This window comes from Ziziphus jujuba, chromosome 5 (genome assembly GCF_031755915.1).
Source record: "Ziziphus jujuba cultivar Dongzao chromosome 5, ASM3175591v1".
In the NCBI taxonomy this organism is placed as follows: Eukaryota; Viridiplantae; Streptophyta; class Magnoliopsida; order Rosales; family Rhamnaceae; genus Ziziphus; species Ziziphus jujuba.
In genome coordinates, this window is record NC_083383.1 from 10,131,029 (window position 1) to 10,156,371 (window position 25,343).

Genomic DNA, 25,343 nt, shown 5'->3' on the forward strand with positions numbered 1-25,343 from the left:
GAACCCAAAAGAAGTGGGTTTAATATTGGTTGTACCCAGTGGGAGATGCAAACTTTTTGCTTGTAAAGTGACTAATCTACAGTCGAAGTTTTTAATTTTTATTTGGGTCACTATAATAGGTCGAAAAGTTGCAACATTCACCAGTTAAAGTTTGTAACTTTCACCAGTTAAAAAGTAAAATTTATGGTCTTTGAGAAAGGTGATCTAAGATCCCCTGTTGTTTTTGCTTAATGCCTTTTGATTTGAATACCTTTCTGCTTTCATTTTTGTGTTTCTTTCTGTTTTTGTCTCTCATCTACGTGTTTCTTCTGGCAAAAGAAACAAAGACCTTGATGTTTCATGGGTTTCGATTTCGTTACGCAATCAACAGAATAGTTAATGATTTAAATATGTAATTTTTTATTAAGAAAAAAAAAATATTCATTTTAAAATCGAGAAATTTATGTAAAGCGAATTTTTTTTTTTTTTTTCACTGCACAGGTAGCTTTATTGACAGTCCAAGTTATGATGGTTTCCGATCCTTTACAAAAGCAAATACGAAACATCATAATCGAATATATTCTAGATCTACAAGTCTTCTAAATAATTGCTTTTGTGATAATAATACCAATTTCTAACAAAATCACACTGAAATTTAAATAAATAAATTATAATGAGATGTATTTTATGTCATTTCTAGAGCTAGTGAAATTCTATTGCTTCAAACATATATGAATAAAATCAATTTCCAGGTATATTACAAAAGAATTTCTTATTTAGCTTAGAAATTAGTCAACGAAAATAATTTTCATCAATCTTCCATTCAAAGTAAAACTTAGCAGACAAGCATTGGCCCATTAAACAAGTATAATATCGTTGTGCTGTGCCGCCCATTGACTCGCGGACATTCAACAGCAAAAAAATATATATATTTTATATCTAATCAATCATATAGTACCATATGATGATGTTCTTTCAATCAAGAAAACTAAGTTGACAGATAATTCACTTGGTCCAAAAGTTTAAAAAAAAAAAAAAAAAACCACTGTTAGCATGACAGCTCTGTCAGATTAGTCAGCCTTCCTAAAGTTCCTAACCTTCTCCCTTCCATGAAACTCCAACGCGTATGGCTGTAAACTTCATTTTCAACACCCAATTATTTTCTAACACGGTATTTAGAACGTTCCTTGCTTCAGAATTTTCTCACTTCCCAAGCAGCTTCTTATAATATCACCCCTATAAAAAGCCCGTCAACTCAAACATTTTTAGTTAGCATGATCAGCATATTTGTCATTGCAAATTAACAAACCCAAAAAAAAAAAAAAAAAAAGAGAGAAAAAAAATGGGTAGTAGAGAGAAACTGTCACTTCTACGCCACCTCATGAAGACAGCAGTGAAGAAAATGAAATTCATTGTACTTAGCTTGAAATGGAGGCAATATTGGCGGCGATTGATTGCCAATACAAAGTCTGGTTCTGCTGGTACTAGTTATAGATTGAGAAGGTGGAGTTTCAATGATCGATTGTTGGGACTTTATGGTTCCTTAGAACATGGAAAATGTTCTGGTACTGAGAAGTTTACGGTGAAAAGTTTTCAAAGGACGACAAGTTATGGTTGCGAATATGATGTTGAAGATGTTGATCAGAGAGCTGAGATTTTTATTGCCAATTTTCGTTCTCAGCTCCGGTTAGAAAGACAAGTTTCTTTGAGGCTAAGGTACCTAGAAGAGAATAGTTCCAATATTGGAAATGAAGGGAATTCACTGTTTTCAGAACTTTGATTTGGTCCAAAAATGTTAGGATGATATATATATATATATATTTTGGGATTGATATATTATATATATTCTTGAGGAAGAAATAATCTAAATGCACCTGCAGCTCTGGTAATGGCAGTTCGATCTGTATACTACTTACTAAAGAGGAAATGTTCTAACAAATATAGATTTTTTTTTTTCTTTTTTTGGGCTGTTCTGGTTTTACATTTGCTTATATTTGGATGTTTGGAGTTTCATTTTTAATTTGTTTGGTCTTAAAAGACCATACTAAAAAACATTTGAATTGATATATCATACACGAGTATATAGTTACAAAATGAATTCACCAAATGAAACGGCAACAGATGCAGTAAAGTGTTAAATTGTTGACAAATTAATATAAATGTATGGATAGATTTCTCATGTTATTTTGTAAATTATTTGATGATTCTAACATTACTGATCATGTAAATGTATGGATAGATTTCTGCACAGGTTGAGATTCTTTATAAATAGTCCAAATATTATCCAAGTGAGGGGCCTTCAAAGTATATTCTCAAAGTGTGAAAGATCTACTCTTACCCAGTCTAAATAACCATGTACAGAACTAAATCGATATTTATAGAAAAAGGATCAAACAGGTGTAACACATCGCGCTAACAGATTCATTTTGCTAGGAAATATCTAAGAAATTGCCCATCCTTTCCAATGGATTATTTCCTACCAACCAATCGAAAAAGATGAGAAGAAAAAGATTTCAAAGATTAGACCCTGAATGCATTATATATACTTCACTAAATTTGTAGTCAACAATGCAAATTAAAATATCAACAAATTGTAACCTCCCCATCCAAATGACGCTGTTTATCAGGAGTTTATACTTTATAACCCATATAAATCACCATTGCAGCATTTCACTGCAGTTTGGTTGTAATTTTTTTCTTTCTTTTTTGATTTTTTTAAAACTTTTTACAACATGAGTCTTCAACGAAAATCTTTGTGAAACAACAGTTAATGAGTTGAATGGTTCATTTGGATTCATAATCTATAACAGTCTCAAATGCTCCAACAAGCGCTTTCACCTTGTTCTTCCTCTTCTCCAAAAGCTTGCTCGCAGTTTCCTCGATCACATCATTGTATGCTGGAGCATTATCCTTCTTTCCTTGTCCTCCCCCACCTTGTCGTTTCACCGTTACCTCTGCTTCTGCCTCTGATTTTCCTTCTTCCACATCTTTTCCATCCTTATCTACATTACTTCCTTCACAAGCAGCCTCTTCCTTTTCATTATCCACCGTCTTCTCCTCATTCTTGTTTGCTTCAACGACCTTTGTTTCTTCTACAGCTGCCTCATTTACTTTATCTTCTTCCACATGATCCTCTTTTGCCTCACTTGCACTGCCTTCTTCTCTGTGACTCTCATTGCCTTCGTCGCTTTTCTTATTCTGATCATCTTCTCCTTCAAATTCAGTACTATCGTTGACTTGGCTTCCTTCTTGTGATTTGTTATCAGTTTCTTCCAAACCAACATCCGTAATACCAGCTTTTGCTTCTTCACATTCCTTTTTGTCCTCATTCTCATCACTATTAGCTTCACCATCTACAGCATTGGAATGCTGATCATTACCTTCTGGTTTTGGTTCTTCCGGACAGGCTTTAACCTCACTTTCAACCTCTGCTACCTCATGAACCAAAAACTCTGTTGTAGCTTCTTGCTTAGCTTCAACATTGTGTACTACTGTCTGTGTTTGATCAGAAGGACTTTTCGGAATTCTGTTTGAAGCAGAAGCATTAGAAGCTTCCTTCTTCGGAACAGTGCTCTTCACAGTCTTCGCGAACGTAGGATGCGGTTTTGCAGGCTTGGGGCTTCTTAAAGGCTTATTATCTGAAATGGGTTTCGAAGAAGTGGTGGTTTTACAGGAAAAAGAGGAAGATCTACCTGCTGTCCTTCTCTCTTTAGGACCTGGTGAGACCAATGCACTTTGAACTCGAGAAGAAGAGGGTGGTTTGTCGAAAGATCTTCTTCTATTGAGTGTCGCTTTGTGATTTGGATCATGATCAGATCCATGTTTTTTGATGGGTTTGAAAGCTTCATCATGGCGTGAGCTTATGGTGGGTTTGAGATAGTTTGGTAGTGGTTTTTCTGTGGAGGTTGAAGAAGAAGGTTTAGGAGTAGAAGATGAATTGGGGGATAGTTTAGTACCACTTCTAGTTGGAGTAGTGTGAGTACTTGAAGATAGTGGGACTTTCTTCTCCTTCCCTACACTACTGCTCTCTTTTGGTTTTGTTGCCATAAAGTATGATCAATTAGAACCTGCATTATTTGCCAAATAGTAAAAAAAACAATAATTCATTTCTTAAAATTGAAACAATATCTTTCCCCAAATATCTTAAATATCATATTGTTTCAAACATCTAATCCCAAGATGTTCTTCAAAAATCATTTATCAAGCAGAAAAGAAAAAGAAAATGAAACAAGTAATATGTATATCAACTTTCAACTGCTACTAAGAAAAGACAGAATTCATTCATGTACAAATTTGGTGTGATTGAAGCAAAAGCAAAAAGACATAAATAATTGGTCATTATTTCAAGTACTAGTGACCTATGATTTGGTCCACTTCACCTCCAAATTATTATTGTCAACCATATATAATTGAGATATATATTGAGTGCAATTGCCAATAATAAGTATGCACTAGTATCATTAAGGTGATGATATGATGTTGAATTAATGCACATAGACTATGCTTTTCAATGACAGAATTACATTTGCCTTGTCTCACAATTGCCAAACTTTGTGCGTCATTATCCTCATAACTAGTTCTAAACCAACGTGACGTGCAATAAAATTCATTTGGACTAGCTGCAATGAAACTAGTGCCAGAATACATTGATTAATTATGTAGTCTATGATCTTTGAAAAAAACTCTCTTGCAAGTCGCAATTAGGAGATAAAACTACTCATTACATTTGGACTAACCCATGTGGCCTGTGTGGCTACTAGCTTGAGATTCACCCTTTACAATAATATAGGCTAATAACTATGAAGGCCCAAGTTTTCTTCACAAATCCATATAGGTTTTACATTTCACAAAGAAGTAGGATAATTTTACTGCTGAAAAACCTAAAGAGTAGGTAAATTTTGTGAATAAAAGCATATATAAAAAGAAAATTAAAAAAACAAAAAGAAAAGATTAACATATATATCACCAATTTTTGTGACAAATATAAGTGATATCAATTTGCATGATGATTATCACATGGACAATTACAATGTAGAAATTTCATTCATGTGTGATGACAAATAATATTTTATGTATATATTTTAAAACCATACAATATATTTGTCGTCATTTGTTGATGTTGTTGTTGTTGTTGTTGTTTTCTCTTTTTTTTTTTTTCCTATATATTTGCTCAATGGTTTTGATTAGGTAGAGCCAAACCAACGCAGAGAAAATGATGGGAAGTGGTCCAGCATACCACTTGCACATATATGCATAAAAGCCTTTGATCTGAATTATTGAATTTTTTATTTTATTTTATTTTTTTTTTGTTAAAAGATCTGAATTATAGATTTGAAATCTATCAGAGCAATTCATCATATATATAGTAATTATGGAGTTTCAGACTGGCGCATAGCTAAGCCATTAAATGTGATGGAGCCTAGGTAAAGGCTGGCTAATCAGAAATCATATTTCTTGCTCCCAGTGGCCTTGTATGACTTGGCACAAACCTGGGTTGATATATGATCCAGAAAGTATACAACATATACAAGTAAAATAAAGTATGTCATATGTGAGTTTTGAACTTGCATAAATATAGAGGTTCTTTTATATTCCAAATCCAACTCATTAGGATAAACTATGGAAGTAACAGACATAACAACTTATGTATATACAAACCTCCATATTCCACATTAAAACTAAATTATAAGTAATGGGAGAATTTTTTGATATGGAGGTTAATGATTTGAACATTGAATTTTTATTAAAACCATCCCTAAAAAGATAATGGAGATAATAATTGAGTTAAATACTTTTTATGGATAATTTAATGACAAAACCATTGTATTCTAACCAAAATTTAAATCCTCTCATCTCTAAAATCAAATAATAAAAATAATTTACATATAATACCTCATTTAGTCTCCCTGACATGCATAATTAAGGGAAGAAGAAGAAGAAGAAAATCCATGGTCGAGATGGTGATGTGTGGGGAGTGTACAATTCAATATGGGTCCCAGTTTAGCTTTTGTAGCCTGGCCTACATGTTCTTCTGTACGACATGATTCATTATTTTTTAGACCAAAAGTTTGCTAAACGATTATTGTTGCTTAGGTTTTGCCCCTATCATAAATAATTAACATATTTGCTTTCGCTCTTTAATTATTATATAATATATTATTGTTATTAAAATACTTAGCATTATGTTCTTTGCTCTTATCGTCAATGTCGTCACGTTGCATGTTTATCCTCCATTGACAAGTAATAAAATTTTTCGATAAGTACTCGGATGAGAAATGCAGAGCAAAAAAAAACCAAAGAAAACAAAAAAACAACAAAATACAGAAATATACTTATTTCTGAAAAGCATTCGATCCCCATCAGATTTTCATCAGATTATGATGACATTGATGGATAAAAATTTAGCGTCAATTAATCCATAAATACAATTAATTCACAATTAATAATATTCACAAATGCAAGCTATAGATAGGAAAATAGAAGAAAACGTTAAACAAAAGAATAATGTATACGTCAATGGCAATGAAATGAAGCAAGAACAAGAATTGCAAGCAAAAGAGAGATTTTTTTTTTTTTTTTCCTTTTCATAAATTTGAGAGAAATGTATGCGTGGAAGATATGCAATTTGAATTTGCGTAATTAAGAAGCAGCATAGCATAATAAAATGCTTGTGAGAGAAAGAGAGAGAATTATGTAACGTACCTTGGATTGAAAAAAAATAAAATAGATAGGTTGTTTGGGAAGTGAGAAAAAGAAAAAGAATCAGAGATGGGATATAAGAAGGAAGAAAATAAGGAAGGATATATGGTTGGAAGAGAAAACATAAAAAGAGGGTTTATTTTGGATATTAATTTTGATTAAAGGAGCGCAAGTTTCGCACTGCTCTAAAACGAGACTGCTTTTGGCCGCCATAAAATTGAAACCCATTTCTGTTGGAGAGATAGAGGGTTTTGGTTTTTGGTTGACCTTTTCTAATCTGATTAATTATTTACTTTATAAATCCCAACCAATTATATAAATAAAAAATATATGTTTTCCTCCTTGTTTTTTTCTTGTGAAAATATATTTTCTCCTCCATGTTTATTATTATTATTATTATTATTTTATCACCGTCTTCTTGTCTTGAGTTTAAAAAAGTTTGAATGACAACTGTTATTATCTTTGGTTGTAATTATTTTGTAAGTTGTTTTTTTTTTTGAAATAAATTTTTTTTATAAGTTTCACATATTTTATTTTAATATTGCACAAAACAAATACCGCAGTTATATGTAATAATATTTTTTTTTCCCATATCCGGTGCAAATTATGGTTTAAAAACATCAATAATTGGACAATATTTAATTTTTTTAATAGATTGATAGATAATTTAGATTTTAAAACAAAACAAATAAAACCTTTGATATTTTTCCAAAACTTTCCATTATAGATGTCCATATCCATTTCTTTACATTTTGGTCAAAATTTGCATAATAATCAACAATATTTCCATAGAAATATTTATTAAATTTGTTTTCTTAATCAAAACATTTAGAAATTTTATTAATATTTAGAACATCTCCAATAATTAATATGGCTATTTATTATATCAATTTAATATAGTGTTTAGAAAGATCTATTGGAAAAAAAAATAAAAGTAATTGGTTATCTAGACAAAGCCATTAAAAATGCTCTAAATATACAAACAATTTTAAAATTGTCATTTAAATATAGATGGCATAAATATATAGTTAATTTTAAAATTGTTCTTTAATGGTGATGTGCATAGAAATTATATATGGCTATTTATTAATTAATATTTTAATACTTTATTTTATTTTCTTTTTTTTTTTTTGAAAGAACTAAAATTTTAAGAAAAATTTTATATTTTATGAAATTTTATGATGTCTAATAGATTTCTAGAAGTAGAGTATCACTTTAGTAGTATCTATTTTTTTTGTCATATTAGTTTCATATAATATTTAGACAAACTTATTGAAAATGTTTTTTTTTTTTCAAATAACTGTCTATTTTTTTAATATCGTAAAAAAAGAACAATAAAAAAAAAACTATTAAAGATGCTTTTACTAAAGTTTAAAAGATAGAATATAATATTTTGATAAAAATTAATTATTAAGAGATATAGTATTTTGCTGATTACTTCTCATATTGCAAAATCTAGAGATGAAAATGATAAAGAAGGCAATAGTTTTAACAATCAAAGATTTTTAAGTAGTATTAAAATAGTATTCATGAATCATAATATAATTATAATAGACGTATTAGATATCTTAATTAAAAATAATCTTAATAAATATCTTCTTTTTTTTTTGCATTTTTTATTAAAAATATATATTGATTAACACTAACTATAAATCTATCACCCAAGATAAATAAAATACACATTCAATATTTTTTAAATTATAATTTAATAATTAATTAATTAAATAAGTTAATTCTAAACAAATTAAACAGGTTTAAAAACCTTCCTTTGAGACACAATCATTTATGCAAATTGCCCTTTGAGATAGCTCATTTGGCAACCAGCCATATAAATCCCTCTTCCCAATTAATAATAATGATGACAAACCTAATATATGCAAATTTAAATATTTTAATATATATGATTTGTCCATCAAGCAAATATTATACAATTACTCATATTATTTGTTTTTTTAAATCATTAAAAAAATATTTAATTGTTTCGATTAGCTTTTAAAATTCCATTTCAAACCAATTCTCAAATCTCAATCGAGCAGGAAACCGAATCACCACGATTATTCCTACTAACAATCAATGGATTTCGGTTACTCTTCGATCTATATTTTAATTAGTAATGTACCATTCTTCCGAATAATATATGCTCAACAAAATAATTGTAAAAAATTTAGGGAAAAAAAAACCCAAAATAATCATAAAAAGCGAGCCATTCGTGCAATAATAAAAGATAAAAGAAACTTTTGGGGATATATACCAGCTATATCTATATAACACATCTTCGCCGGAGTTTGAAGATATATTATATTACTAATACCTAAGTTGGGAAAGTATTTTGGCTTTTTGGATCGTCAGCTTTAATTTCTTTCAAAAATTAATAAAAAAAATATTAAAAAAAAATTAGACGGTGGTGGTGGTGGTGGTGGAGCAGTTTTGGTGTTGGAACACACCAACTTGGACAACATGTTGGTGTTCTTTCTGGTTAGCTTAAACTAGTTAGAGAGCTTTTTCTATTATTGTTTTATTTTATTACTTTTTTTGTGAATTATTTTATTTATTTTGAGGTAGATAAAGAGCTTTTGGTGGGCTCCATTTATTGTGTTTCATGAGGCTTTACCCGAACGACACGTCATCAAAAACATGATTTGGCCTCTTTTAGTGGTAGAAGCCAAGCTGTAGAATACACTTTGTGGTTCAGTTTTTTGCTTTCATTTTCCTTTCCACCCCTCCACATTTATTTTTCAAAAAACTTATTTTATATTTTTTCATGGATAATAATTATGTTTTTATTTATTATATATTACTAACAAACAAAGAAGAGGTGTACACAAAAAGTTCCATAGTGGTGGTGGGTTCTGGCATCTTCATCCTTTCTTTTTATGTTTACATGTGGCAAAAGTGTAGCTGCTCAAAAATGTAATATTAATTAAAAAATACTTATTTTATTTAATGTATTTTTTAAAATCATTATCCGTTTTTGTTTTCTAAGAAAAATTTGATACCACTACAAATGTCCTTTCTAAAATCCCATTCATCAAGCAAATGTAATAATTGTATTATATATGGTTAATGAAAGCTTCATTTTGACAGAATATTATTTCATTCTATATTAAAATTTTGATAAATAGATTTTATGATGATGATCGGAACAAATTTTTTTTTTTATATATAGTTTAGGAAATATTTCTCTCAAAAAATTTAATAGAGATTTTGAAGGTAAAGTATCCCTGTTTTTATGGGATTTGGTTTATTTTCTTAAAAAAATGTATTAGACTTTTGGTCAATTACATGACAACCTCTGCCTAATTTTATATGAAACGGTGATGCTTTAACTGTAGGACAGGTAGGGTGCACCAGTAGCCCAAAATTAGCTTTTTGGGCCATTTTTATGGCACCTGAAAATGATAACTATTCTTCTTTCTTTTCTTTTTTTTTTTTCTATTTTGTTAGGAATTATTGTAATTATATGTTAAAGCTTAGGTGGTTTATGATTTGGCACTCCAACTTTGTCGACCAAAAATTTAAAAAAAGAAAAAAAAAAGAAAATAGAAGAATCAAATTATTAACCATTATATAAGGGATTAATATCCCCACTAAGATTGAAAACTTTAAATATTAACTAGTAGATGTAAACATGACATGATTTTTTGCAATAAAATAAATAATTTTGAAACATGATGTAATAGATAAAGAGGAGGGTGATAATTGAGATGAAATTATATGAATTTTTGAGGTAATAGAGATTGATGACCAATACACGATTAGACAAGTGTTTCCATTAATCCAGAATTATTACCATGGAAAAAGAGATAAAAGCAAAATGAGAGACATATGCAATGAAAACGTCCAATCGAAAACCCAATTTTTTTTTTTTTTTTTTTGGGGGGGGGGGGGGGGGGGGGGGGAGGGGGGTTTGGTTGCTTTCTATCACGATTTTGTGACGGTTGTCTTGATTTTAACCGGGTATTAAATATAATACATATATTTTTTTATTATTATACACATTTTATTAAAAAATAAAAAAATAAAAATATGGAAGGATTTTTGTAATTTTTCTTTTGATTAATGAAGAAAGGGACGGTGAACCCGCCCCTTAAGCTCGTCGCCCTCACCAACTCCAAATTGTCCGTTGGCCTTCCTACAAATTCATGAACTCAAGCGTACGGCTTGCCAAATCCACATAATTTATGCACATGGATAGAACGTGGAGATAATTCATGAATTTTTTTTTTTTTTTTCCTTTTGAGAAATCTAATCCATAAATTTGATTCATTTTTTCATTCATATGTGTTTACTTTATATTTATGGTAGGGGTTGTATAATTTAGACATATAAAACATGATTTTGTATAATTGAATTTTAATATTTATTGAGAACATTTTTTATTTTTAGCCAAATCATGAAGATTTTATAAGTTCAAATAATATAAAGTTGTAAAATATGTTTTCCTTGACTCTTGTTATTTATTGTTGTAATTATAAAATTATTGTATTTTGAAATAATTATCTATGTTTGAATCTCTTCATTTTTAATATATATTTATATGAAAAAAGAAAACTTTTTGTTATCTATTCTGTAGGAAAATACCGAGTAGTGATATAATATATTATTTGAGGTAAACTCATATTATTAAATTTGAAGTCCCCCTGATTTTTTTTTTTTTTTTTTTTTGTGAAGAAAGATCTTTACTATTCAACCCAATTAAACCCTTTTTTTTTTTTTTAAATATTACCGAACTAAGAACATGCACTATTAACATCTATGTTATATTTTGGTGAATGATTGACACTCATTACTTAAGGATGATTAACATTTCACATTAAAAATACAAAATTCAACTCATTATCCCTTTCTCTCTTGAAATTGATTTAATTGAAGAAAAAAAAAACTTAATACAATTTCAAATTATTATTATTTATAATATAATATATATATATATATTGCAAGGTGGGTCGCAATAAATAAAAAATGTTGACCAATCTACAATAAGAAGTTGTTTAATTCTAAGGAGTAGAGACTGTATACATGTATAAAACAGATTTTATACATTACAAGAAAGAATAGACAAAAGGAAAACCCAAAAGTGAAAAAGCAATTTCGCATTGTTTATGTTTTGTAGGCCATAAGTCAATGCACCTATTAATAAGTAAAAGACATCCTATCTTTATAAGCACATGATTTCCACGCGCTTCAATCTAACGGTGGACTAGAATTACGGACTAGCAGATCGACCACAAAAATAAATTTTCAATTACGATTATTTTATTTTTTATTGAAAAATAAAAAATAAAAATAATTAATGGGAAAAAAAAAAGGGTTAAAATGAAGAGGTTAGGCGGCTAAGCTGGTAAAGTGGGGTAGGAGCTAATGGATTCCTTTCGGTCCACAAATATAAGGAAATTTGAACATGACGTCATAATCATCAGCATCCGTCGATCTTTGATACTATTTGAGGCTCTTCGATCCAACGGTTGAGGTATTATCAGAATCAAAACTCGCTTTTGCAATCGGGACGGCTCTAATAAGCTCGTTTTTAATTAATTACTTTTATTTATAATTTTCAGAGTTAAAGCTTAAAAAAAAAAAAAAAAAAAAGGCCGATTAAAATAATAACAATAATAATAAAAAAGGCAAATTCGATAACAATAAAACTTGGCTGAACCTCGCCCTCGGATCTTTCTTTCATACACGTTGTTTTGCGACTCTTTGTTGTTGTTGTTGTTTTTTTTTTTAAATTTTTTTTCTCTCTCTTAAGAAGAACGCCTTTCTCTCTCTAAAGCTTTCTCTGAAAAAGCTCTGAAACTCAACTCGTCTGTATTCAACGGAAGAAGAAAACACAGAGAGAGAGAGAGAGAGAGAGAGAGCAAAAAGTAAAAAAACAAAAAATAAAAAGGTAGAATCACGATTTTATTCTCTGATTTCAATATGTTTTTGAACATTAGCTTTCGTGATTTTTTTTTTTTTTTTTTTCACTTTTGGTATGGGATAGCTGGGAATTACTTTTTTTTTTTGTGGTATCAGTTTGTTTTGGCAAATATCGGTTTTGCTGTCCTAGTAGTTTTCTTTTTGGATTATAGGATAATAGAAAGGACTTATCATATTTTTGGAATTTTGGTTTTGGTAGATTGTTTCTACGTTTTTTTTTTTTTTTTTTTTTTTTTTTTTGGGTGTTTGTGATTAGTTCGCTATCGACTGGTGTTGATTAAACTCGAAATATTAGTGTATTTTCGATTATTTTTTAGTGAAATTCTGTTTGGTTTCTTGGAAAATATGGAGGAGCAATGGCAGTCTTTCCTTTATCAGGAAATTCAATCTTTTGATGTCCTTAAATCACGGAGAAAGTCTCTTATAAATAGAGAAGAATAGGAACCGTGTGTGGAGACTAATTCAAGCAAAAGAGCTTCATCCTCAAAAAAGAAAAGAAAATAAATAAGAGCGACCCACTTTTTTTGGGATGAAATATGGGCAAATGGTGATTTAGATCCTTTTTTTCCTCCTTTATTTGTTTCCTTTTTATGTTTTCAGAGAATCAGAATGTTGGGTTCTCTTTTTTTGTATTTTCTAGGAATGATTCAACGATTGTTAACAAAGGTGTTCCAATACTTCCTTGTGCATCTGTAATTCTTTCCTTGATGAATTTATCATACAACTTTGCTTCTAATTCGTTATTGTTCCTTTCTTGTTTGTTGTTGCTATTATTGTACTTGCACTTATCTAGGTGTTTATGTTGATTTCCTAATTAGAGTTTTGATTATTAGGATTTGGGTTTCTTCTGTTTGGCTTGATTGTATGCTAGTATTGTTTTGAACTCTGCAATTGATGTTCACGAGTCTCTGACTTTGGAGGAATAGGGGATTTTTATTTTTTTATAATTTTATTTTATTTTTTTTGTTGCTATTGGGTTTGTATCCATGGTCAGTCTTAGGAAACTATCTTTTAAATAATTAACATACGAGGTTTCCCTCTTTAATGGAGAATATATATATAAGAGAAATTGGGGCACTTTACTGGCTTTACAGTGGAATTTGAGGCTGAAATATAGAAGAAATATTTTGATTAAAGTAAAACTATGTCATGGTTTTTTAAAAGGTTTTAGAGTTTTAAGTCTAAGCATATATCGGAGCAGCCTTGTGAAAATAGATCATGATTGGTTCTTACTAAGTGACTGGATCAATAATTCAGGTTGGTTCGATGGGCTAGGTGGAAGATTCAAAGTTTTTACCCATATGAGAACCTTCTTCTTGACTTTCTCTTTTTCTATTTTGTATTTGACTTTTCATACTTCGTCATTGTCCTGCACTATGAATTTTCTTGGTTAAGATTCCATGTATTGAAATTGGCTTCTAATTGGGGGGGGGGGGGGGGGGGGGGGGGGAATTAGCACTGTTTAGTATTCTTGATACATCTTAGAAACCAAATATGTGTGTGTGTGTGTGTGTGTGTGTATTACCTATTGTTATAACAATCTTATCATTTTTACACAAGTAATAGTGAGATTTCTGCAATATTATTTACTCTCTCCCTCTCTCTCTCTCTCTCTCTCTCTCTCTCTCTCTCTCTAATACTTTTTTAATAAAACTGTCATTACAGATTTGAAGAGAGTATACGTCCATCTAAATGGATGAATATTCTGGTAAACGAGCTGTTGACGGGCTTGTTGTCTCTAGAAAGGCATCAAGTCTTGTTTTGAAAGAAACACCTAACAGCAGGGATAACAACTCTCAATTCTGCAACAGAATTGGATGCAATGGAAGACTAAACTCCGTGAGAGGTGCTCAAATTGAAAAAGGCAAACCTTCAAGGTCTTCATTGCATTCGCCTTCAAGTAGCAAGGAGATGAATGGAAGTTCCTCTAGGACTTGCCCTACAGTAGGCAATCCAAGAAAATCTTTCACAGAACCTTGTAAAAAGCTGTCTACTCATTTAGAAACAGATTCATCTGAAACTAGTAGTGTTCAGGATGAGCCAGAAGTTTCAGAAGTCATACCTCCACCCGGAAAGATTCAAAGAGGGCTTCATATTGAATCAAAAAATGCCAAGTCGAATGTGGTAGACGCAGGAAGCTCTAGTGTGGCGGCAAATACAAGATCTCGAAGGAATTTTCATCAGAAATCTGGATTGCGCAACCAAGATAATAATTTAGTGGGTCCCTCTGTTCCTTTGGGATCTAAAAGCACAAGCAATGCAACAAATGCTAGTGCAAACAGGTATGGATTGAAAAATCTAAGGTGCAATTCAATATCTGATGTTGTCCCATCAAATTGTTCGTCAGATCTTGGTAGGAGGAGGGAAACAGTGAAAAAGAGAAATTCTGAAGGAGAAAGCAGCTCCTCTGCCAGAGGGAAGAAGATCAATGGGTCACCATCAGTACACAATGCCAGTTCCAACCATGGAATCACCATTTCAGATTCAAGAAGGGCTAGAAATGCACCTCCTAACAGGGATAACGGTGTTGCATCAGTTAGGACTCGTAGATCAATCAGTGGTCATTCAAGGGCAAGGCTTTCTAATCAAGGAAGTGTAAACAGTTTGTCATGCAACGAGTCCTCTGAGGTAATGCCAGGGTCATCTCAACCTGAAATACCTATTGACATAAATGCTTCTGGTTCATCACGGCAGTTATCCACTGAAGCTCCCTTGGTTCGGCTAAATTCTCATAGTAGACCAGGTAGTAGTGGTGAGAATTTACGTAGAATTTTGCCATCCAGTCCTGCAGATGGGGCCTTTACCCGCATGAATCGGGAGAGTCTGCGGCGCTACACCATGGATGGGATTGCAGAGGTATTATGATTTTATTGATATAAAATTTTCTAGTACATCTCTTTGGTCTGACGACATTGATTGGAAAGGGAAAGAGAAGAAGCTTCCAAATGACAATGGAATTGTTGAGTCTAATTTTCATGTTGGGTATTTGTTCATGTGGGTTTTGCTAAATTGTTCAGGTATTATTGGCGCTTGATAGGATTGAACATGATGAGGAGCTAACATTTGAGGTAGTTAATTTTGTGAATTTTTTTTTTTTTTTAATATTTCTATTTGTTTTAAAGTTTTTTTTTTTTTTTTTTTTTAATCATTTTTATTGCAGCAAATACTTCTCCTGGAGACCAATTTGTTTTTAAATGGCCTAAATGTCTATGATCAGCACAGAGACATGAGACTGGATATTGATAACATGTCATATGAGGTTGTTATCCTCATATCCTTCTTCCTGTTTGTGTAAATACCATCTAATTTGTTGTCTACTTCATACTGCATATTTAAAATGATATGAAAGCCATCCAACACAGTAATTAGTAAGGTTATGAATCTGTGGTGGTTCAAACAAAAAATAAGAGAAAAGTTCCGGGATTTTTATTGTGTTTTGCTATAATGACAGGAATTATTGGCTCTAGAAGAAAGAATGGGATCTGTGAGCACTGCACTGACTGAAGAAGCACTGGCGGAATGCATTAAGAGAAGCATTTATGAGTCTGTGCCTCCAGAAGATGTGTGCATAGGCAGTGATGGGGTCAGTGATGATGTCAAATGCAGTATCTGCCAGGTTCTGCCCATAACTCTGAAAGCATTATCTTGATTATTAGTTCTATATCACCATTTTTTTAAGCCTTGGCTTTATGCTCGAAAAAGCAGAGACTTGAGGTCTGTTTTAATCTGTCAGCAAATGGCAGCGTTAACATCAAAATTAAGCTACCCCGTACATGGTAGTTTCTGATTCCAACTGAAGTTGGAAAAGTTTAGTTTCAGTTTTATTTCATCAAAAAAAATCTTTAGTTTCAGTTTTAAGAGGCATGGAGAGTACATACCGTTTTAATGAAAATTATACTTGGTGGGCCTTTATCATGCCAAAATAGACAAATGAAATTGCTACCAGAAGTTCACCCAAATCCAAGTCAGGTTCTTGGTGAAACTACCAAGTAGCTCATGACCTTCTTAAAAGGGTCATTCCGTGTGGGTTTAACCAGATTTACTTACAAACTGATTTAGCTTCATTTTGTAATTATGATGATGATGATTATTATTGGTATTAATGGGTGAGTGTTTGCCAGGAAGAATATTTGGTTGGAGATGAAGTTGGAAGATTGCAGTGTGAGCATAGATATCATGTGGTTTGCATACATCAGTGGCTATGCCTAAAGAATTGGTGCCCGATATGCAAGAAGGCGGCAGCGGAAGCAGCCTCACCTTCAACAACCCTACCCACCACATAATTCATTCACTTCAATTGTGTGGAAACACTTCCATTATGTACAAATTAAGTGGTTTCTCTTCATCTCTCTCTCTCTCTCTCTCTCTCTCTCTCTCTCTCTCTCTCTTCTTTTAACTCCTTACCCTTTTGATGTACATATCGATTCTCTTCATCCCAATTAACTAATAAGCCGTAGCTGTTGGTGCTACAGCGGGAAACTCTGCAGTCAAGTCGATTATAAAATTGTGAATACTCACAAATTGGTTCTTTTGGAATATCTTTTACCTCTTCTTCTGATGTGTGCTTTTTGAAATTCCTTTTTGATTTCGATGGAGTTAATTTGGGATTGTTGGTGTTGGTCGGTCATTTACCAGTTATTTATTGTTGGCATTCATGTTAATTTGTATTGCATACAAATTCACAAAAGAAAATTGAGGGGCGGTTCTCTCCGCTTCAAATTGTTTATCCTGACTTATATCGGTTAAAAAATTAATATTTAACTAAATATAAGCGGAATTAAATCTAGCAAATTTTATTTTGCCATATTCATGTCATGATTAGTATTATTATTTATCCGGTATTAAAATTGAATGTGAGAGGTGATGAAGTGGTCCGCAATGTTATTAATAGGTTCATATAGGCTTTTTGTGGTAAGGCAAACAATCGGCAGTGGTCCAATCCTTTTAATGTTTAAAAAAAAAAAAAAAAATTGTAATTTTAGTTTCAATATAGTATAAATAGTTATTCCTTCATTTTTTAATTTTTTTTTAATGAAAAAAAGAGGACGGTTTTTCCTTTTGTCTGGAAAAAAAAAAGAAAAAAAAAAAAGGACTAGATAGAATTATTCGTTAAAGCAAGGTAAAAAGCTAAAAATCTCAGTGACAAAAAGAAGGGAACGAAGGCACGCCAAATCGTTTTGAATAAGTTGTAACCATAACCTTCCTTGTCCATTCCATAGAGAGCACACCAAGCTCTTGCCCTTTGACGAAGCCTTATTGGAAACAAGAAAGTTCTGACTTTTGAATAATTTTTATTTTTTAATCTAGAAATAATTAATCACGGTTCTACTAATGGTATTGTATTTTATTTTTTTGGGTAAAAATATGATATGGTATGTATACATTACTTACCAATTTTGACCAAGATTTTGAAAAGTGGACTGTTGAAATTCCAAATACCATCAGCAATTTCTAAGCTTTCCTATCTTCACTTCTCACATCCTGCTTTTGTTCCTATCAAATCAGGAAGGATTTTTTTTTTTTTTCCCCTTTTTCAAATAAATCTGAGACTTAATAAGAAAAAAACAACAATACAAAGTTACAAACATTACCCACCTTGAATTATAGGATCAATTTGGTCCTCCCTCCATCCAGGTTTCAAAAGAAGACAATGATAAAGAGTAGAGAGCTAATACATGTGCCACTTTGTTTACTTCCTTAGGAGCAAAATTACTATGATAAGCTAATCTAATCTTAATTTCTTACATCAAGAAACACTCCACACGCAAAATAAAAACCAGGGTCATGTACAGGGCGAATAGCATCCTTGGAATTGCTGACCAAATCCCCTTTAAAGAAACCAGTTTGAAAGCAGAACATAGCCTCCATTATATAGCTAGCAATCTGTGTGTGCGCGTTTTTATTTTTTTATATATTATTATTATTCTCTTTAGATATTGTTATTTATGGCAATATATTACTTCAATGAAGCCAAAAAGCAAAAGGTAAAATCGAAATGAGAAACCAATAAAGTTGGTGGACTCAAATAGATCATAAGCATCGTTTTCACATTCACATTGCGCTTCTATTTCTGTATCATACAATTCACATTGCCAAATTCATAATTCATAAATGTCTAAGTTGACCCCCTGAATATTCAATTAGATTTTTGCCCGTTACTTTTGACAGAAATGTACAGACGGCACATCGGAACATATCACTTTCTTTTTGTTAAGAACTGGGGCTGTTTTTTATTAAAAAAAAATTGGATCATTAATGAAGCACCATCCAACTTTAGCACAATTTTTGTAATTAAACTTGGAGCAAATTTTAACATTTCCAAGATTTAGAGCGTGGCACGGTATACACACAGATTTTTCCCCGCAGCAGTTTGCAGCTCATCCTGTTCAAGTTAATGCAGAGATTGAGATTTGGCTCCACAAGAAACTCCAAGAAAGCTCGTATGCATAATCAAGCAATTTTGGTGATACCACCATTGCTCCTTCCATTGAGCCAACGAAGGCATTGAACTGCTTATATCTGCTCCAGATGTTTTTCCCCTACCACCATCAAAATAGTTAAACAAGATTACATGACTTGTAGAGGATATAAAGTGGAATTCATATATAATATCGATCAACGAAGAATATCCTAAGACCCCAAAAGCAAACATCTTGGTTTTTTCAGATTGAATAAGAGAGTACTTCAAATTCTATTTGTACTTGGTTTTCCTTCTCTGGGTCACAAGCTGCTTCAGTATGTTGTTTTAGTCAGTAAAAACTGCAGATTATGATCCCAAAAGCGAAACATCCTGATTATTATCTCTGCCTCGTCCATTGGACAAGAAGAGCACACAAATACCCATTTCCTGACCAGAAGGTTGGCCATTTGATGTCCAGTTTATTGGGTATTCATAAAAATAAATATATAAATAAATAAAATGTTGCTAATAATGGTAACAGATCAATTTTCATTTCTATAGACATATATACACCTGAAAAATGACACGACAGTTTAACTTCAAACTACCATAGATTATTACCTCTTCAAGGTCAGGAAACGACTGGAGAAGAACGGTAACTCTGGACTGTAGAAGATATTACCAAATACAAATGCTTTGTTAAACATAAAAGAAGACACCAGCTCATGACTCATTGGTGTTAGTATAATCATAATTTTGCAGGTACTAGAAGTCATCCAGTTCTAAAATCCCTGACTTCAACAGAAGCTTGTCATGACTCTGCTCCTTGTGGACATTACTAACACTTCTCCAAAAGAAATTCAAGTTCTAGAAATAAGAATATAATTCACTATAGGAACACAGTCCATTTGCAAATAACTACTGTTTTCATTCTCAAGCATACATCCTTATTATGCTACACTAGCGTTAAAATGCAACATTGAAAGTTCATTAATTTGCTATTGGATGGCAAGAGCATAAATATGCGTTCTCACAGTCCAGGAGAATAAAAGCACTTAACCAGGCTATGTTGGCAGACCAGAAGCTTCACCTCAAACAGTGTTTGGACAACAAACTAATAGATATTTGGTAGCTTTTATTTTACAGGGACCTTTAGAAAATTGAAAGTAGAGAGGAATGATGAATACAGAAGCTGGAGAAAGCTGAGCCTCCCAATATCTATGAAAGGGCTAAAGCCTGAAACAGGTTCATGGAAAAAAACGAGTCTTACAACTAGATTTTGGAAGACTATATTGCTGGAAGACCTAAAGCTTTTACATTACAATTTACATATTTTTCAATGAAAGCAAAACATATAATATAGATATGACCAAAATTTATGATGTATAGCACAAAGGAAATGAACAAATTAAACATCTGCATAAGACTTGCACATGAATGTTCTGCCAGCCATAGATCAATAAGTTTACAAATTAACATGATCAACTTATATGCACTACTCACCACAACATCTTTGTCCAAACGAAAGGGAATTGATTATATCTTCATATAGGAACTCATACAGTATAAGACTAAAACATTGAAAAGACCAGTCGTTGAAAATAATAGGAGGTTCCTTGTAAAACTAATACCATAACAAATTAAGAAGACAATTATCTTAGTTAAACTTGACATGACAAGCCCGACTATTAGAATAATGCAACTTGTTTTCAAGTTTTCCGCGACGAGCACATAATATGATGCTTATTTATGCATCAATACTCACATATGTCAAGCAAATACACCTATATACAGCCTAATATCATTCCACAGCAGATTAAATACCACATGATTTAGAAACCAGTAAAAGTATTAAACATAGCACTAATCAAAACAACAATTCTTTCCGCATATTTTTTGTCTGTTTCTCTCTGGTTCTTGAATTCAATTATTTTCCTGGATGACAAATTGAGATATCATAACTCATCCATCAGCATGACCTCAATAAGCTCGGGTGTGCCACTGAAGATGGTATTTGGAATCTGAATCAGACTATGCTCCAGCAATCCAAGGAAAAAGGAATTTCCTTTCTATAGTTTTAATACAATTAAGTAAAGAAGCAGCCTATAGAATCCAAATGACAATATATAATTTCAAATATATGAACATGTTAAGTTTCTTTGAATAAAAGCCACAGCTTATTTGCGTGATGAATAGTTACATATCAGAGTCATAAATTTCCTTCAATACATGAGTAACTTAATAATATGAACAGCAGTGGATATCTCAGAGTCCTATTAATTGAAACAGTAAATTCACATTGAAGGACAGTTCAATGGATGTTAATGTGTTATTGATACTGAATTCCAATTAATTATCAGATTTTAGAAATACATACAGTGCAATACTGCAGCTCTTACACAGGTGATTTTACCTTTGACCAAGTTACATGACAGTGTCCCTGCAAAACTTTCTTATATTTTCCCTCCATTGGCTGTCAGTTACACCAAGACTTAGACCGAAGCAATAGCAATACAGCCAACGTCAACGCTAAACGTACAACAGAACAACCAAATATGAGTACTCAATTTGAAATAACCCATAATCGGTTGCAGTTAAATAATTCCCAGCCGAGCCTGGCTCTGCAGTTGACAGATACAGACATTTTGATGCTCAAAGTCACAACAGTATTGTCTTAACGGCTGGATCTTTACCAATTGGGAGCCATCTGGTCCATCCTGGCAATGAGAAGAGAGCTATGTGGATCAATGACCTCGAGCATCTGTCAGGCCATCTAAAGACCCAACCACATCTCCGGGAAAAATAAATATTTGTAGGATGTTTCATTCCTCAAACGCATGCATACAAATCTTCTCAAGCAGCAATGGCCAATCTTCTCCAAGTTGCTGTGGATTTAGCTCCATGGCAACCTTAAAATCAAGCATAGATATTGAACACCGCGGTCTCTGTTCTTGCATAGGTTCCATGGGGCCGTTGCCACTTGACATATGCATATGATTACTTGGCCACATGCCATTAATAACCTTGCCTTGAATCTGCTGCTTCTGGACGGGCTGCCTTTTTTGCTCATATGTAGACCTTGCTCCAACCAACTCAACACAAGACCTGATCAATCGCTTCAGGTACACATCCAACATGTTATTCAACATATTGGCACATTCCATAGAAACGCTTCCTAGACCCTGTGCTGCAGCAATCTGCTCCATGCGTTTTCTCAATGTCTCGGTGTCAGACAACCCACCACTGTCATAATAGCCAACCACATCACCACTGCTACTTAAAGATGCAGCTTTGCGGGGCCCACCAACACTAGCTGGGCAAAGTGGAATCCCAAGTGGTGCAACTAAAGGACTTCTAGAGAAACTCAAGCGATTTAACTGCTCGATCTCTTCTCCATCTTCCACGACATCTACTCCAGCCTGATCTTTATTGTGCATCCTTATTTTTTCTATGGATCGCTGAACTGCCCTTTCACTCTCAGGTAGCTCAGCAACTGGTTGAAGATGCTGCACTGGTCTCTGATAATCACATGGAGTCACATCCCCATTTTCCATAACAACCTTACTTCCACTATCCTCTGAACCCATGGATGCATGCAAGACACTATCCACCTTTCCATTTGGTCCAAGTGGGCTTGGTCTATCCTTGAGCTTCCGATCACGTATAGCAGACCTACCCTTACGCGGGGACACTGGCAAAACTCCATTTGACCAGATGGGTACATTCTGATTTTGATTTTGGAAAACAGTTCCACTTTGTTCATGTCCATCTTCTCTGCTAGGAGAACTATTTGCTGCTTGTACCCCAAGTTTTGGGACAGCTGATAGATGAATCGGTGGCGGGGTCTTGGCCTGGCATGCATTCTTTAAGATTGATCGTATCAACTGATTGTGCAATGAAATATTCTCGCTGCCGAACACTCTGTAACAGAACTTATCGAATTCTTTCTTGCTCAGCTTCTGACTTAACAACTTATTCAAGTAAATAAAATACCGCTTCGACCTCTCTGCACCAATTCTCTTCACTATCTGAGCTTTCAAGTCTGCCAAATCAATTCTAGAGTACTGCTGTGGTTGCATTTCTCAAACAGATTCAAACCATCCACAAGAATCACAAAACCCCCCCCACTAATCCCCAAGTCAAAGCCAAATAACAGTTATTTCTGTTTCCAGACAACCGTACAATCCCACATATCATTCATTACAACATCAATTCGCGAATCTTTTTTGCACAAACCCAAACGAACGGCTACGCAAACCATGCACCCAAAATCACAAGAACCCCCAAAAACCCCTTTTATCTCGAACTTAGATTGCAATCACCCTTGTTTCCAAACAACCGCAAAAATTCTCCACACCCAAAAACCATACAATGCAAACCACAAATCTCATCTTCTCGAAACCAAAACCCTAGCGATCAAACCCAGCAAAGAGCTCGCTAAATCCCACCAAAATAACGCATAAGCCAAGCTCAATTTATTGGAAACCATGATAAATCACAAAACCCTAAAGCTTGAATCACAAAACCCGGGTCCAAAACACACCGTTGCTTTCTTCGTCCAAACTGCAACAACCCGCAAAAAATTACACCACCACGCCAATTAAAACCCGCCCATTCATTCACAAAATTCAAAAGCTCTTATACTTTGAAAAAATTTAAAAAATTAAAAAACTAAAAATTTAAAGTGAAGGGAATGAGATCCGCGAGTTTGAAAAGATTGAAGCTTTAGAAGGCAGAGTAAGAATTTCAGAGAAATCGAATTGCAAAAAAAAAAAAATCAGCGCCATTGAAAAGCGCCAAAAAAAAAAAAGACAACAAAAATTAAAAAATTACAACTTTATAAGTGTGTGTGAGAGAGGGTTTAAGATTGATTGAACTCTGACCTTAAAACCAAGTTGAGGAAAATCGCTGAGATAATCGAAAACCTCACTCACTGGGTCCTTCGAAGCCTTCGAAGCTTGGCCTTTCGCACTACCTCTTTCTCTCTCTCTCTCTCTCTCTCTCTCTTTCTCTCTCTTTTCCTTTCCTTTTTTTTCTTTTTACTATTATTATTTTTAAAAAAATATTTCAGTGCAATTTTTTTTTTTTGGCTTTTTTTTATTTGGGCGCTGCGGATATATAATATTTGAGCTTTTGCTGTGTGTTAGCTCGATCGCTGCTAATTCCTTCGCTCTTTTTTTTTTCTTTTTTTTTATATCTCTCTCTCTCTCTCTCTCTCTCTCTCTCTCTCTCTCTCTCTTCGCTCTCTTTCTTTCTCGGTTGCTCTCGCCTCTCGCTTCCTTGTGTTTTTTTATTTTTTTATTTTCTTAAGTGCAAACGTGTTTTCAATTTTTTAATTTTTGCTAATTTATTTATTTTTATTATTAGTTGGTTAAAAATTATTGAAATTTCGATATAAAAATAATAATTGACATGTTTTGTTTCAAAATTCAATTGCTTTTTTTTTTTTTTTCCTTTCCTCAAATTTAGTGTCGTCCATATCATTGACATTTATAGTGCAAATTTATTAGTAATAATAACGTCAGACTTTTGATTTGTAACAATAAGAAAATTTTGTTAGTTCATGGATTTTATTGTTAGTTTGATAATAAAAATTTGATTTACTTACATCAACATATATGAATGATTTTTTATGTTTGTTGATAAAATTCTTTGAAAAAATAAAAAATAAAAAATACAAACGTGTGTGAGGAATTCTTTTATGAAATTTGTGTAATATCCTAGATTTAGTAAATATAAGACAGGACATCCGTGCTACTTGTGTTTTGCTGTGCCCAAAGATATGGGGCTCAAAGGTTTTTTTCAAATAAACATGGAATAATAGGATTTGGTTTATTCTTTAATAGGGACTCGATTTGCAATTATGTTGAAAATATATATAATAAATATTTTTGCCATTAAAATTTATTAAAAATATCTAAGTAATTCTTTTTTTTTTCTTTTTTTTTTAATGTTAAGAATGAATATGTTAGAGTTTAAAATTATCGTACAAATAATAAATTTATTACTCAAATGTCGTTTAAACTTTAAACTGTGTTGTTAAATTTATATAATAACTTATAATTATAATGTATTTGTAATTGAGTAGCTGATAAAAAACCCGGAGCTAAGTCAATTTTGATGGAGATTGCAAAGAACTTACAGAGAGCATAAGCTCTCCAAACTACTTTCTTTCATGGAACATGTTCATTCATTTTTTTTTATTTTTTGGGTGAATTGGAACATGTCCATTTTTGTTGAGCATGTCATGCAGCTTTTACATATTGAAAATCAATCCGCAAATGTTATGTATCCCAACCAAAGAAAGCAAACAAGTTGACTGATTGGTTGGTCAACGCAAGTTGTA

General features: G+C 32.5%; 4 protein-coding genes across 5 annotated transcripts; 2 read left to right on the forward strand and 2 right to left on the reverse strand.

The window, feature by feature from the left end:
- Positions 1 to 1,244: 1,244 nt before the first annotated feature.
- Positions 1,245 to 1,999, forward strand: LOC107420788 (uncharacterized). The gene has a single exon (XM_016029837.4). The coding sequence runs from the start codon at positions 1,322 to 1,324 to the stop codon at positions 1,757 to 1,759; it is 438 nt and encodes a 145-aa protein (XP_015885323.2). The 5' UTR covers positions 1,245 to 1,321; the 3' UTR covers positions 1,760 to 1,999.
- A 476-nt stretch (positions 2,000 to 2,475) lies between these two features.
- LOC107420776 (protein SHORT ROOT IN SALT MEDIUM 1) lies at positions 2,476 to 6,961 on the reverse strand. The gene is made up of 2 exons (XM_048475311.2): positions 6,682 to 6,961; positions 2,476 to 4,046 (listed from the first exon to the last, which is right to left on the reverse strand). The coding sequence occupies exon 2, from the start codon at positions 4,024 to 4,026 to the stop codon at positions 2,764 to 2,766; it is 1,263 nt and encodes a 420-aa protein (XP_048331268.2). The 5' UTR covers positions 4,027 to 4,046; positions 6,682 to 6,961; the 3' UTR covers positions 2,476 to 2,763.
- Positions 6,962 to 12,324: 5,363 nt separating this feature from the next.
- On the forward strand, positions 12,325 to 17,135 carry LOC107420775 (probable E3 ubiquitin-protein ligase RHG1A). 2 transcript variants are annotated; one of them, XM_048475128.2, is made up of 6 exons: positions 12,325 to 12,565; positions 14,263 to 15,453; positions 15,615 to 15,665; positions 15,758 to 15,856; positions 16,049 to 16,213; positions 16,719 to 17,135. In XM_048475128.2, the coding sequence occupies exons 2-6, from the start codon at positions 14,290 to 14,292 to the stop codon at positions 16,878 to 16,880; spliced, it is 1,641 nt and encodes a 546-aa protein (XP_048331085.1). In that variant the 5' UTR covers positions 12,325 to 12,565; positions 14,263 to 14,289; the 3' UTR covers positions 16,881 to 17,135. The 2 variants fall into 2 exon arrangements, with proteins under 2 accessions (XP_048331085.1, XP_048331086.1); XM_048475129.2 differs by lacking the exon at positions 12,325 to 12,565 and adding an exon at positions 12,848 to 13,144.
- A 4,166-nt stretch (positions 17,136 to 21,301) lies between these two features.
- LOC107420804 (uncharacterized) lies at positions 21,302 to 24,264 on the reverse strand. Its single transcript, XM_016029863.4, has 2 exons — positions 23,881 to 24,264; positions 21,302 to 23,560 (listed from the first exon to the last, which is right to left on the reverse strand). The coding sequence occupies exon 2, from the start codon at positions 23,074 to 23,076 to the stop codon at positions 21,820 to 21,822; it is 1,257 nt and encodes a 418-aa protein (XP_015885349.2). The 5' UTR covers positions 23,077 to 23,560; positions 23,881 to 24,264; the 3' UTR covers positions 21,302 to 21,819.
- Between the last annotated feature and the right edge of the window lie 1,079 nt (positions 24,265 to 25,343).

What these genes read in the sequence shown, in the direction of transcription:
- LOC107420776 (XM_048475311.2), bottom strand. Translation starts at nt 4,026, where the DNA reads ATGGCAACAAAACCAAAAGAGAGCAGTAGTGTAGGGAAGGAGAAGAAA.
- LOC107420775 (XM_048475128.2), top strand. Translation starts at nt 14,290, where the DNA reads ATGGATGAATATTCTGGTAAACGAGCTGTTGACGGGCTTGTTGTCTCT. An exon ending in ATGAGGAGCTAACATTTGAG is followed by an intron (nt 15,666 to 15,757) that starts GTAGTTAATTTT and finishes TTTTTATTGCAG; the next exon opens with CAAATACTTCTCCTGGAGAC. An exon ending in TCAAATGCAGTATCTGCCAG is followed by an intron (nt 16,214 to 16,718) that starts GTTCTGCCCATA and finishes AGTGTTTGCCAG; the next exon opens with GAAGAATATTTGGTTGGAGA.
- LOC107420788 (XM_016029837.4), top strand. Translation starts at nt 1,322, where the DNA reads ATGGGTAGTAGAGAGAAACTGTCACTTCTACGCCACCTCATGAAGACA.
- LOC107420804 (XM_016029863.4), bottom strand. Translation starts at nt 23,076, where the DNA reads ATGCAACCACAGCAGTACTCTAGAATTGATTTGGCAGACTTGAAAGCT.